The sequence below is a fragment of the Vombatus ursinus genome, unplaced genomic scaffold, assembly GCF_900497805.2.
Source record: "Vombatus ursinus unplaced genomic scaffold, bare-nosed wombat genome assembly UNPS02014894.1, whole genome shotgun sequence".
NCBI classification, from domain to species: Eukaryota; Metazoa; Chordata; class Mammalia; order Diprotodontia; family Vombatidae; genus Vombatus; species Vombatus ursinus.
In genome coordinates, this window is record NW_020954672.1 from 406,875 (window position 1) to 421,947 (window position 15,073).

A 15,073-nucleotide genomic window follows, 5' to 3' on the forward strand; every position below is an offset into this window, starting at 1 on the left:
TCTAGGCACTGTGTTAAATGTTGGGGATACAAAAAGAAGCAAAAGACAGTTCTTGCCCTCAAGGAGCTTACAGTCTAATGGGGGAGACAACATGCAAATATATACAAAGCAAACTAAATACAAAACAAATAGAAAATAATTAACAAGAGGAAGACACTGAAATTGAGAGAAATTGGGAAAGCTTTCTGTATAAGGTGAGATTTTAGTTGACTTAAAGGAATTCAGGGAGGTCAATAGTCAAAGTAGAGGAAGGAGAGCATTCCAGGCATGGGGCACAGTCAGAGAGAATGCCTGGAGCCATGAGATGGAGTATCTTGTTTGTGGAACAGCCAGGAGGCCAGTGTCACTGGATAGAAGAGAACATATAGGGGAGTAAGGTATAAGAAGATTGGAAAGGTAGGAGGGGGCTATGTTAAAAAGGACTTTGAATGCCAAACTGAGCATTTTGTATTTGATTCTGTGGTCATAGGGAGCCACTGGGATTTTTTTGAGTAGGGGGAGGTGACAGGATCAGATCTATCTTTTAGAAAAAACATTTTAGTGGCTACAAGATGGATTGGAGTGAGGAGAGACTTGGGGCAGTCAGCCCCACCAGCAGGCTATTGCAGTATTCCAGATGAGGATCTGCACTAGAGTGGTGGCAGTGTCAGAGGAGAGAAGGAGGTGTATTCAAGAGATGCACAAAATTGAAACTGACAGGCCTTGGCAACAGCTTGGAGATGGGGGATGAGAAATAGTGAGGAATCCAGGATGACTCCTAGGTCATCTAAGCCTAAGAGACTGGGAGGATGATGTTGCTTTCTACAGTAATAGGAAAGGTAGGAGGCGAAGGGTTTAGGGGGAAAGATAATGGGTTCTGTTTTGAACATATTGAGTTTAAGATGTCTCCTGGACATCCAATTCGTGATGCCTGAAAGGCAGTTGGAGATTGGAGATAGGAGGACAGCAGAGAGATAAAAAGAAAAAGCTGAAAGGAAAACAGTATGAACCTCTGAGTTCCCAAACTTTCTGTTTCTTTAGGGTAATATTTTCATATTATAGCTCTGAACCCCAGGCTGTAGAGGTTGAAAACTATCACATAATTGCCTCCTGCCAAGGCATATGACATTAAAGAAGAGATATATCATCTGTTTTGCCACTGCACCCTAAGGACCTCAGGACCTTCACGTCTGACTTGCAGCTGAAAACTTCCATATGAATTTTCCACCCATGAGAACATGAGTTTCTTGAGAGTAGGGACTGTCCTACTTCTCTGTTTTCTTATTTTTACTATTTTCTATTTGCATCCCCAGTGCTCTGTACTAGTGTAATGCTTTTTTCAGTCCTTCATCCTGACCTAGCCTCTCCCATGACCTCTTTGACCATCCACTTCTGTCCACCTCCTGCATCTGCTAGCTGTGCTGTTTCTGACATCCATGCCTCTCTCCTTTCACACAATGGTGTTTGATAAGGCAGATGCACTGTGGGATCTGGCTACTGGATCAGAACTGACTGATAAAGTATCCCAGTCTAGAAGGAAAGAGCCTGACCAGCCCCAACCAAGAGGACTATAACGTACTGTGATCAGCAGTTGATTGGATAAGACTGAAGGGCCTTTGGACAGCTTTTTGACTAAGAGAGATACAACGGACTTTGGGGAGCCTATAGGCTGGAAGGAAGCCAAGGCAAGGCTCCAGATAGATATTAAGACAAGAAGGTTAAGTTATTTTCCTGAACAAAGACGACTAATTAAGGTAAGAGCTCATTTGGAAGAAAAATTTTAAAGGTAGAGACAAATGCAGGAAAAAAGAGCATACGGCCAGACTAGTTCCAATACTTCAAGCATCAATGGTTTTGTTGGCATAGATACACCCTCCAATAACGTACAGCAAAACTTCTCTTTGCTTTAGTAAATTGTTTACCTGAGTTTCTGAAGATGGAAAACAAACAAACAAACAGACTCATTCTTTCCAGTGCTGAATTCCTGGTAATAAGTTTAAGGTTAACTGAGAGAAAATTTGCTCTGTGTCTTTGGAATGCTGCAATTGCCTACCAGACTAAGCTCTGTAGTTCTTGTATTCTTTGTGTTACTTAATTCTGCCTTGGCCTTTGTGTAGTTGTTTTTTCTTTAAAGGTGAATTAGTTTCTTGTGATTTAGTCAATCAGTCAACAAGCATTTATTAAAGGCCTCCTATGTGCCAGGCACTGTGCTAAATGCTGGAGATACCACAAAGGTAACAAAATTGTCGCTGCTCCCAAGGAGCTCGTGGTCCATTGGGGAGACAATATGCAGACAACTTTGTACAAAAAAGATATGTATGGTACAAGTTGGAGAGGATCAAAAGAGCAAAAGTACTAGCATTAAGGACTGAAAAAGGCTTCTTGCAGATGGCAGGACTTCAGCTGAGACTTGAAGGAAGCCAGGGAAGTCAGGAGGCAAGGATAAGGAGGGATAGTGTTCCAGGCATGGGGGACGGCCAGAGAAAATGCCTGGAGTCCAGATATAGTGATTTAGATCAGAGAGGTAGGCAGATGGTGGTCAACTGGTCAAGAAAAGAGTTGGTAGCAGTGATTTGGGACCCCTTATCCTCTGGAGAATGGGGCTTAGAACCTTAGTAAATAAAGATTGCCTCCATAGAAATGATGACTTTGGTTTGCCCCAGAGGCAGCTTCTTAGCAGGCGAGTCTGGCTCATCCTTGTGCTGTTATGGTGGCCCATCCTCTTTGACCATCTTCTTCTGCCACCTTCTGCTTGTCGGGCTTCTTATGGCATATGTGCCTCTTTTCTCTACATAGTGATGTTCAGGCAGATGATCAAATCTGGCTATAAAACCAGAGGCCTGTCACAGTATTCCACTCTGGGAGGGGAAAGTTTGACCAGTCCATTAGATTGTGAGCTCCTCAAGGCCAGGAACTGTCTTTTACCTTTCATTGTATCTTCAACACTTAACACAGTACCTGGCATATAGTAGACCCTTAATGAATTTTTTTTTTAGTTAATTAACTGACCAACTCCAGCCAAGAGTACTATCTAATATACTGGGATCAGCAATCAATTGGTTGAGTCTGAAGGCTTCCTGATGTAGGTTGCATTCCATCTTTGTGGTGTGCAATGGTTTTCCTTGCCAACATTTAGAGATAAATTCTCCATAAAGAATCAACTTTAGGGCATTGAGATGAAGAGGTACCATGATTGAAATTGGTTGTTTTAGGAAGCTGAATGTGGTTAAGATGGAAGGGTAGTATGGAAAGTGGAAAGGTGGTGGTGGTGGAATGGATGGGAAGAAGGCAGTTCTGAGGTACATTACAAATAAAGAATTAACAAGGTGACTGATGGGAAGAAAAATATAGGAAATCATGTCAGTGAAGACTATAAGGTTTCCTACTCTTTGTTTGCCTCCATATCCAACCTTGACCTTATGATATACAAGTCAATATTTCATTAGCTCCTCTCTAATTCATTCCAAATGTGATAATCTTAATCCTTGGGTGATTCTTCTTCCTCCCAACCCTGCCTTACCATCTAATTTATTCATTCCTTTTCCCTAGGTGTTGAGTGTTGGTGGGAAAAGTCAAGGAATTAAGTTGATTTCACTTCTTACTAATTTCTGGTATATAACCAAAGTTGAGACCTCAAAGCTATTTGATAATCCTCTTTATGCTTACTGACTCTCATTCCCCATAGTGATTATTCCAAACCTTATCTTTTCTCCTCAAACCCCTGACCATTCCCCTCTTTCTAACAACTACAGCCGAGGACAGTCTCCTTCTTCTCTGAGAAGATTGAGCCCATCCAATAGAAGCTCCCTGAGCTCTCTTCCTCTATTCCTCTGTATTGCCATCCACTTTCTCCTTCCTTCCAGTCACAGAATAGGTATCCATAATCTTCCTTAAGGCTAATCCATCTACCTCTGTCTTTGATCCTATTCTTTCCTCCCTCCTCCAGGACCTTGTTTCAGAAATAATCCACCATTTTTCATAAACCATCTAACTGGATATTACAGAAATATCTCAAACTCAACATGTCTTCAACCCAACTCATTATCTTTCCTTCAGACCCTCTCCTCCACCAAATTTCCCCATTTCTGTTGAAGGCATGACTATTCTTTTGATGTCCCAGGTGTCAACCCAAGTAGTCTTGGTATTATTGCTCACTCTTTATTCTTTCTCATACAGTATATCTAATCATTTGCCAAATATTGCTATTTCTACCTCCACAAAATCTTTTACAACTAACTCTTTCTTTCTCCTCACCAATTATATAGTGCTTAAAGGTTTGTAAAGTACTTTACAAATAGTATCCCATTTTATCATCACAACATCCCTGGGAGGTGGGTACTATTATTAGCCTCATTTTTCAGATAAGAAACTGAGACTTAAAGTTAAATGACTTGCTAAGGGTCAAATAGCTAGTAAGTTTATGAGTCAAGATTTGAACTCATATCTTCCTCGCTACAGGTCCAGAAAATCTATCTAACTACCTGATAGTTCAGGCCCTTATCACTTCTCAACTAGGTTATTGCAATGGCATCTTTACTGGTCTCCCTGTCTCAGATATCTTCCCCCTCTAATCCATCTTCCACAAAGTAATTTTCCTTAAGCATAGATCTGATCATGTAATTAAGCTACTCAATGAACTCCAGTGGCTCCTTATTTCTTCTAGGATAAGATATAAACTCTTCTCCTTAGCTTTTAAGGCATTTTTACAGTCTGATCCCAACTTCTATTCCCATAGTCTATTATTGAGCCCAAATGGCCTTCTCCCTGTTCCTCACATATGGTATTGCATTTCCCATCTCTTTACCTTTGCTCTAGCTGTACCATATCTCTGGAATCTCTCCCTCCTCACTTCTGCCTTTTAGAATCTCTTGATTCCTTCAAAATACATCTCAAGCACTACCTTCTGTATGAATGATCCTTTCCCACCTGTTAGCCCTGCCTTAACTACCTTGTATTTAACTGCCTACAATTTATTTTTATTTACTTCACTTTCTTCACTGCCTACTTTTTCCTCAATCCCTTACAATATGATTTCTCCCTCTACTATTTTACTGAAACTTGCTGTCTCAAAGGTCCTCAATAACTTCCTAATAAAAAAAAACCCAAAATCTTTTTTGGGGCCTCTCTGGCTTCTCTGCAGCTTTTGGTATTGTTGATCACTCCCGCCTCACTGGAGATTCTCTCCTCCCTTGACTTCAGAAACATCATATTTTCTTCCTTTGCCTCCTTCTCTCACTGCATCCTTTCTATCTCCTTTGCTGGTTCCTTGTCTTCTTCTTATGATCTAATATGATCTAATATGAGTGTACCCCAAGGTAACCTTTTTTTTTCTATTCCCTCTATACTCTCTCCCTTAACCATTTCATTCAGTCCTGTGACTTCAACCTCCAACGCTATCTAATCTCAAATAGGCCTTCATTGCTTCATAGCAATCCTTTTATTCTTACGTGATTGACTCTCTATCACATTTTCAACAATATTTCCAAACTGCCTCTTCTCTTCTCAAGACTCCTACATGACCCCTTCCCACTTCCTTCCCAGCTGAGGATCTAACTTCCTACTTTACTCAGAAAATTGACACCATAAATCAAGAGTTCCCTTTTCTCCACATCCTGTTTCTCAAAATATGCCTCTCCTTTTTTCACCCAATCTCTTCAATTGTGCCTTTTATCTTACTCCCTGTAATCTTCTCCAGAAGCTTGCCTCTTTAATAATTCCATCTCTTTCTCTTATCTTCTATTTTTTCTCAACCATTGGTTTCTTCTCTCATGCATACAATCAAGCTCCCACACTTTAAAAACTTTTGATTGGCCTTTCCATCTGTTCAATCTATGACCCTGTATCTCTCCTCCCTTTTAGGGCCAAACTCCCAGAGACTTGGACTGTTCTTGTTGTCCCCATTTCTCATGTCTGCAGTCTGATGTCTGATTCTACCATTTTGCTGAAATTGCTGTCTTAAAAATTACCAATTATCTTTACTGACAAGTCCAATAGTCTTCTCTCAGTTCTTGTCTACTTGATTTCTCTCTGAATTTTAATTCTATCAACTACCCTCTCTTCCTTTCCATAATACTATACACTTTTGGTTCCCTTACTTGTGTGACTGGTCCTCGGTCTTCTTTGCTGGATCACCATTCATCTCCAACCCATGAGCTCCTCAAAAGCCAGTCCTGAACTCCCTTCTCTTCTCTCTTCTCCTCTCCTCTCTTCTTTCCTCTCTTCTCTTCTCTCAAAATTCTGCCTTTTTTTGACAATAGTAACCATATTCTTTTTCATGAAATATTCTTCTCCCTTGGTTTCTAAAATAATTTATTATTCTAGGTTCTTTCCCCATCTAACTGCTTCTTTTCAATCTTCTCTTCCTTCTTATGCTCCTCACTGGTGGGTCACCTCAAGTTTTGTCTTCAGCCCTCTCTGCTCTTATTGCTCTGTGTTCTCCCTTGGAGACTTTATTTGTGACAACTAAATCCACAGACCAAGACTTGACCTTGAACCTGAACTTCAGCATACTTTCAACAGGTTGCATCTCCAACATGTTTTTGTTTTTTAGTGGGAAGGTGGTAAAAGAAGAGGAGAGGGGCAGGGATTAGCAATAGGATTGCCAAAAAGAAAGAAAGGAAAGAAGAAAGAAAAATAAATAAAGCATTTTTAAGTGCCTAGAATAGAACAGAATGAAGGAGAGAAGGAAATACAAACAGCATAGCCTTAAAAATTACATGATAACTTTATTATATATTTAAAAGGAAAAGCAAGTTGTACATAATAGATTTGTAGTTTCATGTACAATCCTCTTTTTTCTATTCTGCTTTGTTATGGAAATGCTTGTTTTATTTCTTAAGTTCAGAATAAAAAAATAAAAATTAAATAAATGTAGGCATATCCCTGGAGCATATTTGAAATAGCTACTTATCTTTGACTAAATGGACACCAAATATCCCCAAAGCACAGCGTATCTTTGCCCTATTCCCCTTCCCCACTCAGAAAACACATGATTCAGGAAAATTCCAGGGAAAAGGACTAAAGGGGCTGGGGGTGGGAGGGGTGTCCCTTGTACAGTTCTTATAGTCTCCAAATGATCCTTGTATCTACCTTTTGCTCAGCCAGGGAATCTTAAGTCAAAAATGTTTCTTTCCACCCACCTCACAATCCACCCTGGCGGGGCTGGGCATGATACCAGGTTAGAACAGATCTAGGCACTGAAGTTACTTAGCTCAGCTTCCATCCCCTAAACCACAATCATCCCTTCCACTATATGCTCTTCTAATGTCATCTTGCCTCACCTTCTCCTTCCCCTCACCAAATATGACCCCCTACACACACACACACATATACACACACATTTACTTCTATCAGCAGCTTTCCTGAAGTTCGTTCCTAGACATTGATACTTCATAGGATCATAGATTTAGAGCCGGAAGGGACCTTAGAAATCCTTTCACTTTATAAATGAGAAAACTGAGGATTGGAAATATTAAGTGATTTTGATAAGTCACATAGCTAGTAAGTATCAGAGGCAGGATTTGAACCCTGACTCCAGGGTTGTCCTGACTCCAAATCCGGCACTTTATCTATTGCATTTCCTCACCTTTTACACCCCTAGTCAAGAGCCTCTTTGCTTGACATTTCAATCTTGTTGGTACCTAGAAGTTACCCAGAGGAAGAAGTGATGATTGAGATATGGAAAAAACCATGCTCAGCCTAAGGGGCTCCTAAGCCTCCCCCACAAAGGAGGGACCTGGTCTGATCAGGAGGGTTTAGACAGCTTGAGGCATGGACAGTGGAAAAAAGAGAATTATTTAACAAAGTGAAAGGGAAAGACGGGGAAGAGAAGAGAAGGCCTCTAGGTAGCCCTTTTCCAACTTTTATCAAATTTTCCTTGCTTCCCATTTCTTCCTATAGTCCTTCAGTAGGCTGCATTTATTGCCTACATGAACCTGCACAACTCCCTTAAAATTTTGGACTTTGGTTCCTTTATCCATAAAATGAGGATCTCTAAGCTCCCTTCCAGTTCTAAATCCTAGGATGATAGGATACCATGACCTGTGCCATACATAGGCCTATTGTTAGGTCCATAAACCTTGGTTGGAATTGAACAAAGTTGTTGCCTCCTAACTTAGGTGCTTTTTACTTCCCTACTTCAGGGGTTCTTAGGGTTCCACAAGTCCATTTAAAAAATATTTTGTTAACTGTATATATAATTGGTTTCTTTTGTATTCTTATGTATTTTGTATTGTGTACAGTATTTAGAAATATTATTCTGAAAAGGGGTCCATGACACACACAAAAAATTAAGAAACCCCACTGTAAAGTTTATCCCCTCATCATATAACCTATTGGTTTTCTTTCCTCAAGTGCTTCTTCCCTTCTCCCCCACATCTTCAGTCTGCACATCCTGATTCTCCGTCTTTTTCTCCTCCTATCCCACTCCTTTCTCTGCCCCACTATGGATTTAAGTCTGAGCTAAGTCAGCTCCTGGGGTTTGCAGCTATACTGGGGACAGATGAAGGACACAAGCAGACATCTCAGCTCGGGGCCGGGGCAAGGTTCCCAGACAAAGCCAGCGGCCTAGGCCAGGGCAGTATGCATGGATGAGGTGGGAGAGAGCATATGTTCGGTGGCTATAGCCCCCCAAAACTAGCATCTCCCCTTGAAGAGAGACTCCAGCAGCTCCCACATGGGGGGAGGGCAGGGGTTCCAGGCTCATCCACGTGTCAGTCCTGGGCTCATAGGCTTCAAAACTAAGCAGGTCGCCAGCCTCACCCAGACCTCCTGCTACATAGAGTCGTCCACCGAGTGCCACCATGACATGACCTGCCCGAGGGGTCTTCATGGGACTCAGCAGGATCCATGATGGCTTGCGAGTAGGGTTGTAGTTAAAGAGGGAGGCCAGATATTGACCAGTCCCATTGAAGCCTCCACTCACATAGACCTGACCATCCAGCACAGAGGCTGCATGTGCAAAGCAAGGTGTGGGGAGGGGTGGTGCTGTCCTGTAGGAAGAACAAAGGACTGATTCAGTGGAGAAGGACAGCTGATATCCTCAACTTCCTTCTTGTATCTGGGCCTCCTCCCCCCTGCCTTACTCTAGATCCCATCAGCCCCTTCATGCCACTGACTATCTTGGGCCAGTTAAATGTGGGCACCATGATATGGATGCGGATTAGTCTGGGCATCCCATTATCCCTAGCAGACAGAGGGCACAAATAAGGAAATAAGAAGATTCTTGCTCAGAAAGGAATTGGACTAGATAATTCCTGAGGCCCCTCACAACTCTGAGATTCTATGAGACTAAGAATTTACTGAAAGGACAGATTGCTATCTGTGCATTTTGACAGTGAAGTAATAAAAGGTCATCTTGTTTAGGGGTAAGTAGTTGCTATAGTTTTAGCAGAAGCCTGTTCTCTCCATCATCAATTTCTCCAGCACATAGTAGGCACTTAATAAAGGTTTGCTGATTGATTGATCTTCTCTCTTGCTCACCTCCAAGCATCAAGCTTGGGATCGTAGACCTCTACTGAATCCAAGGGAGCCCCATTGTTTCTCCCACCCAGAGCATAAAGATGTCCATCATGAGCCACCAGCGGGAAGAAGGATCGAGCTTGACACATTGGAGCCAACTCTTCCCAGTTACTTTGGCCAGGTGCCCACCTATGAACACACACAGGAAAGAGAGATGGGTAGAGTTAGCTCTGGTGCTTATATACTACTCCTGAATCAGCAAGTCGTCCTTTCCCCCTCCCCTCCCAGCAGAGATATCCCGACTTTCATACTTGAGTTCTGCTCTCCAGATCTGGCACTCACCAGATTTCTGGTACTTTGTTGCCTTCTACTTTACCCTCAAAGCCCTCCCTAAGTAATTTCCTGCCAGGTAAGTATGGCTGGAAGATGGAGAACTGTGGAGATATCTGGCTACTGCAACAAAGATTCCACCTGGTTGAAGCAGCCCCAGAAAAATGTTAGGCACCTATGCAACAAGGACTAGTCTGATCTGCACTCTACCCCAACTACATCTTCTCTCCCATACCTGAGGACTGAGGCCAAGGTGTCTGAGTAGCTGTAGTAATGCTGCCCTCCACAGACGTATAGTTCACTCCCAGTGAGACTGGCAGCACCATGTTGGAAGCGCCCAGGAGGGGGCAAGGCAGGTAACCTGCCCCACTCCACTGTATGTACCAGCCCCACACCACTGCAGAAGGCCCGTGCCCACCACACCCCTCGGGATGGCTGACTCTGAGCTAAGTCTGGAGTGAGCCCATCTCCACCAATCACCACCAGTGCCCGATCAGGCTCCCGCCTCCTTTCTCGGCCTGGCACCTCTGCCTCCACCAGAATCTGGTGCAGCAAGGACGAGGGCAGAGGTGGGGGTAGTCCAGCAGCTCTCACAAGCCGCAGTTCCCGGGTGGACATACGACCAAAACGGACGCAGTGCAGCAGAGTCTCAGCTTCAGGCTCTCTGCCAACGGGATCTGCTGCCAACCAGCGCCATGCCGCCTCAAAGGCCTCAAACTCTTCCTCTATATGCAGCTCATCACTGGCCAGTAGGTTGGCTAGAAAGGGAGAAGGCAGGTCTGGGAAGGTAGGGCAGGAGGCCACAGCAGGCAGATGGTTGAGGAGGTAGTAATGGGCTTTGTCCCAAAGTCTCTCAAGTCCTGGGGCTTCAGCCACAGGAAGCAAGGCTAAGCATCGAAGAGGGTTAAGGCCCCGGGCCAGGGCTCTCTGGCACAAGGCCAAACAGGAGCCACTTTGGTACTGCAGGGCAGTCTGGGTGGCCCTCAGGAGCCCTGGCCAGTTTGTTTGCAGCACCCCTGAGTAGGCAAAGGAGACAAGTAGCTGCAGGTCTGGGGCAGAGACTGTGCGCAGGACGACAACCGAGCCCTGGGATTCCTTCATCCCACTCAGCAGCATCGCCCCGAAGAACTCACTCCCACAGACCAGAGCCACGCGGTGAACTGTGGGCATAGGAAATTTGGAAGGACATGGAGTCAGAACAGGTACCAGGCCTCACCCTGACCCTGGTAGCTCTACCTATTTTCAGTGCCAATCTCCTATACTATCCCCTGTAGACTATAGAAACCCCCATGTCCCAATCCAGCTAAAGAGCCTAAGCTGTCACCTGGAACAGAACATTATTCTTTTTTTTTATTTCTAATAGAGTTCCTCACTGGCAGTAACTGCTACAAGGGTGGGTAGATGTGGTTGAAAAGACAAGGATACGGCCATCAGCCCTGTGCCCACCTTGTACCTTGTGAAGATTGCTTTTTGCTTGATAGCGGACTCTACTGTCATCCTTGCATCTCTTGCTACTTGGCTATTTGCATTTCTGACTCAGTTCTGCAGTCAAACCTTTGTTTAACAAGTTGCCTTTCTTCCAGGGATCGATTGCTATACTCCAGGCTCCTATGTCTACCTGCCTCTATTGTCACCCAGAAGTCTAGAAGTAGTTAACATGGCTTGAACTCTGCCTTGGCGCAGTCTAATAATACAGAATCTTTACATAGAAAGCAATTTTTTAGTTTGAAAGTATTTTCAGCTACTTTACCTCCTATGGACCTCATAACATCAGTGAGGGGTGGATAGGACAGATAATACAATGAGCATTTTGCAGATGAGAGAAAACTGGAGGATCATAAAACTTTGGTGCTCTAAAGTTACCTAGATAACAAGGAGCAAGATTGGGATGAGACCTCAGGTCCCTTGACTCCAAATACAATTCTCTCTGTACAATCACACACTGACTCTGCTTTCCTAATGGCATTCTTCCATCTGCCTGACCAAATGGTAATTCATCTGCTAGAATATTAGAGCTGAGTCAGAAGAGACCCTAATTTGAATTCCATCTCCAACACTTAATAGCTGTGTGACCCTGGGCAGGTCACTTAATGTCTCTGAGCTTCAGCTTCCTCCTTGTAAAATGGGTATAATAATGCATTCCATTACCTCTCCCATAGGGCAGTTGTGAGGAAAATGTTTTGTGAACTATACTACTCTAGAATGCTTTGTGAACTATACTACTTTAGAATAATTCTTTGAGATCAGAAGTGCATGGATCCTCACAATAACCCAGGGAGGTAGACTTTGTTATTATCCCCATTCCCTGAGTCTGAGAGTTTCGGTGACTTGCCCAGGATCACACAGTTACTAATGGCTGAAGCATGATTTGAACTCAGATCTTCCTAACTCCAGGTCCTAGGCTCTCTCCACTTCATCCTATAACTTCCTCACTGGCTATTGTTATTAGAGACCATCTCAGGTCTCTAATTCCCCATCTTCTTCCCAGTCCCATTCTAAAGATGATGAAACAGGTTTAGACTAAGTAGGTAGGTATGCCTAAGTTCAAGGAGTCAGCTAGTAGTTGAGCAGGTTTCCTCTGGATCTGACATACAACAGCTCCTTAGGTGGTGTGCCAGTAAACTTTCTGCACTCATTGAATATGTTCTGCAGTGAGCATTACTTTAGTGCCAGTGAGTTGGTCCTATTCCCAGACCTCATTGCTGGTAATCCTGTCCTGTTCAGTTGGATACATGAGGAATGCTGCTGAAACTGCTCAGGGTGTCAGATGTGACTTATGCCTGTGTCAGGTGCCAGGAACACAGTCACACAGGCCTCAGTAGACCTCAGTAGACCTTGAGGGCTGGATCTTTTTCATTTTGTCTCTGGCCCCTAATGCTTAGTGTGGTACTTTACATATTTGTTGTTATTCAGTCATTTCCAACTCTTCATGACCCCATCTGGGGTTTTCTTGGCAGAGATACTGGAGTTGTTTGCCATTTCCTTCTCCAGCTCATTTTACAGATGAAGAAACTGAGGTAAACAGGGTTAAGTGACTTGCCCAGGGTCATGTAGCTAGTAAGTGTCTAAGGCTGGATTTGAACACAGGTCTTCCTGATTTCAGGCCAGGTACCCTACCTGCTTCCCCAACTAGCTGCCTCAGCTTACATGTGTGGGCACTTAATTATTGAATTAGATTGTAAATACCATTGCTTAATAGACCAATATGCCACACAAATGTGCCTAATCTAGAATTATCTTCTGAAGACAATGTAATATAATGAAAAGAGCAGCAGACTAGACATCAGAAAACCTGAGTTTGTGGTTTGCCTTGGTTCTGCCACTAATTCTTTGTGAGATCCTAAGCACCTAAGTTTTCTTTCCCCTTAAAGCTTCTGTTTTCTCACTTGGAAAATAAGATTGAATTAGATGATGTCTTAGACCCCTTCCACCTCTCAGTTCTATTATTCTGGATCCTAGCACTACATTTTTTTGGTCCTTTGGAATCTGTACCAAGCATTAGGGGCCAGAGACAAAATGAAAGATCCAGCCCTCAAGGTCTTCTGAAATCTACTGAGGCCTAGGTGGCTGTGTTCTTGTCATGTGCCACTGGCATAAGTCACATCCATGAGCAGTTTCACCAGCATTCCTTATTCCTTGGCTTCATAGAACAAACTAACTAATATTTTACCTATTGTCGCTGGCTCCGTTAGTGATAAGAAATGTGTCAGAAAGAGTATGATCTTGAGCACCAGGGCATTTTGGAATGGGAGCTTTAGGATAACACTAAACTGAATTCAGAGCAAGAAAATCTGCTTAGCAACTGTAGGAGACCCAGGTCTGCCAATGAGTGTCAAGTATATGTGTCAATTGACATTCACCTTTCCATATTATTCCTTCCATTAGTATTGTGTCTGACCAGAGCATGGCCAGACCAATAAGGCCAAGGTCTTAGGTTTATCCTTCTTTGCCCCAATTGGCTGCTACTTGTACCACAGATTGTACTACTAACCCCAGCCACCTGTCTTGTAAATGAATGTTGTTTATTTCAAGAGAGGACAGGGATAGAAAGAGTGCAGAGTCAGTGTAAATCTATCACCAGTATGGGAAAAACAACTTCAAAGCGCATGTTCTATTTGACAGTAAATCCTTGGCAGCTCACCTTTATATATGGAGAGCACAAGGAAGTTATATATACACCCAAAAAAAGTCTACATATGCCCTTTACATCTTTTGCAACCTAGTTCCGCTTGGATATAGTGAATGCACAGAATTCTGTCGGGAGCTGCCTTGGCCTCTCCTCATTTCTTCCTCCTCCACCTCCTTCTGTCCTGTCCAGGTGCTTACCCTTCAGGTGGCAGCCCTCTGCTTCCAGCTCCAGGTCACAGCCAACACCCTCACGATAGAGCTGCTCGATGCTACTCAGATTCTCTCTCAACTCCTCAGCTTTATCTGGTGCCTCCTGCTCCTTGTCTCCTTGGTTCTGGTCCCCCTCCAGTCTCTTTACAGCAGCTGCCGCTACCCGAGGGGCCCCCAGGACCTCCGCCACTGCCACTACATCACCCAAAGGGGCGGGACCTACCACCCCCTCATAGGCGAAGGTCAGCACGGCCTCCCAGCCCCGGGGGGTTACATCCAGCTGTATGGGGGGTCGTGGACACCCATTCCCCAGCAGCCGGGAGCGAAAGAAGCTGCTGACAGAAGCCAGGACCACCCCATGCACTGCGTACCTTCGACCCTGCACTATTACCTCTTCATCGAGCAGCAGGCTCAAGTCCCGAAGCCGTCGAGCTTCTGCAAAGAACTGGCCTGGGTGCTCTTCACTCACCAGCACCTGGGGTTCCCCTTCTTCACCTTCCTCCAGGGACAAGGTGGGAGAGGGAAGCTCTCCAGAGGCGGAGGCCCGGTGACTGGGTTCTTCCAGAGGGAAGGGGAGCAGACTTGAGTCTTCGTCTGGGGAGGACGGCCAGGTGGGGCTTCGCTGGGCTGGTAAGGGGAGGCTGGGGTAGTCCTTCCGGGACTGAGGGGAAAGTAGCCCCTCGCCAGGGCGGCAGATCACCGTGTCTGGGGAACTCATGGTCTGACGCTAGTTGGGTCTGAGGGTAGGTGGGAGAGGGACGAGATTAAGCGCCTGTAAAACCTTGAGCTGCTAAGTCCGCGAACGTAGGTAAAATGCACCTCCATGTCCGGCACCACCCACCAAGTCCGAGAAGTACCAAACGTCGTACTTCAGGCGTTCTGCCACACACACCCCAGCCCTACCCTCTGCCCTGCTCCAGGACAGTTCCCTCTTCTCAGCCTTTCTGTGGAAGCCAGGCTATCTTAC

The 15,073-nt window shown here is 44.4% G+C and overlaps 1 protein-coding gene across 1 annotated transcript; it reads right to left on the reverse strand.

Annotated features, from left to right (window-relative positions):
- Window positions 1-8,250: 8,250 nt before the first annotated feature.
- Window positions 8,251-14,824, reverse strand: KLHL33 (kelch like family member 33). The gene is made up of 4 exons (XM_027842948.1): window positions 14,095-14,824; window positions 10,004-10,928; window positions 9,460-9,627; window positions 8,251-8,969 (listed from the first exon to the last, which is right to left on the reverse strand). Exons 1-4 carry the CDS (start codon window positions 14,822-14,824, stop codon window positions 8,465-8,467), a joined length of 2,328 nt encoding a protein of 775 aa, XP_027698749.1. The 3' UTR covers window positions 8,251-8,464.
- Between the last annotated feature and the right edge of the window lie 249 nt (window positions 14,825-15,073).

Coding starts and splice junctions, on each gene's coding strand:
- KLHL33 (XM_027842948.1), bottom strand. CDS start 14,824: ATGAGTTCCCCAGACACGGTGATCTGCCGCCCTGGCGAGGGGCTACTT. Junction 10,929..14,094: donor AGAGGGCTGCCACCTGAAGG/GTAAGCACCTGG, acceptor CTATGCCCACAG/TTCACCGCGTGGCTCTGGTC. Junction 9,628..10,003: donor ACCTTGGCCTCAGTCCTCAG/GTATGGGAGAGA, acceptor GTGTGTTCATAG/GTGGGCACCTGGCCAAAGTA.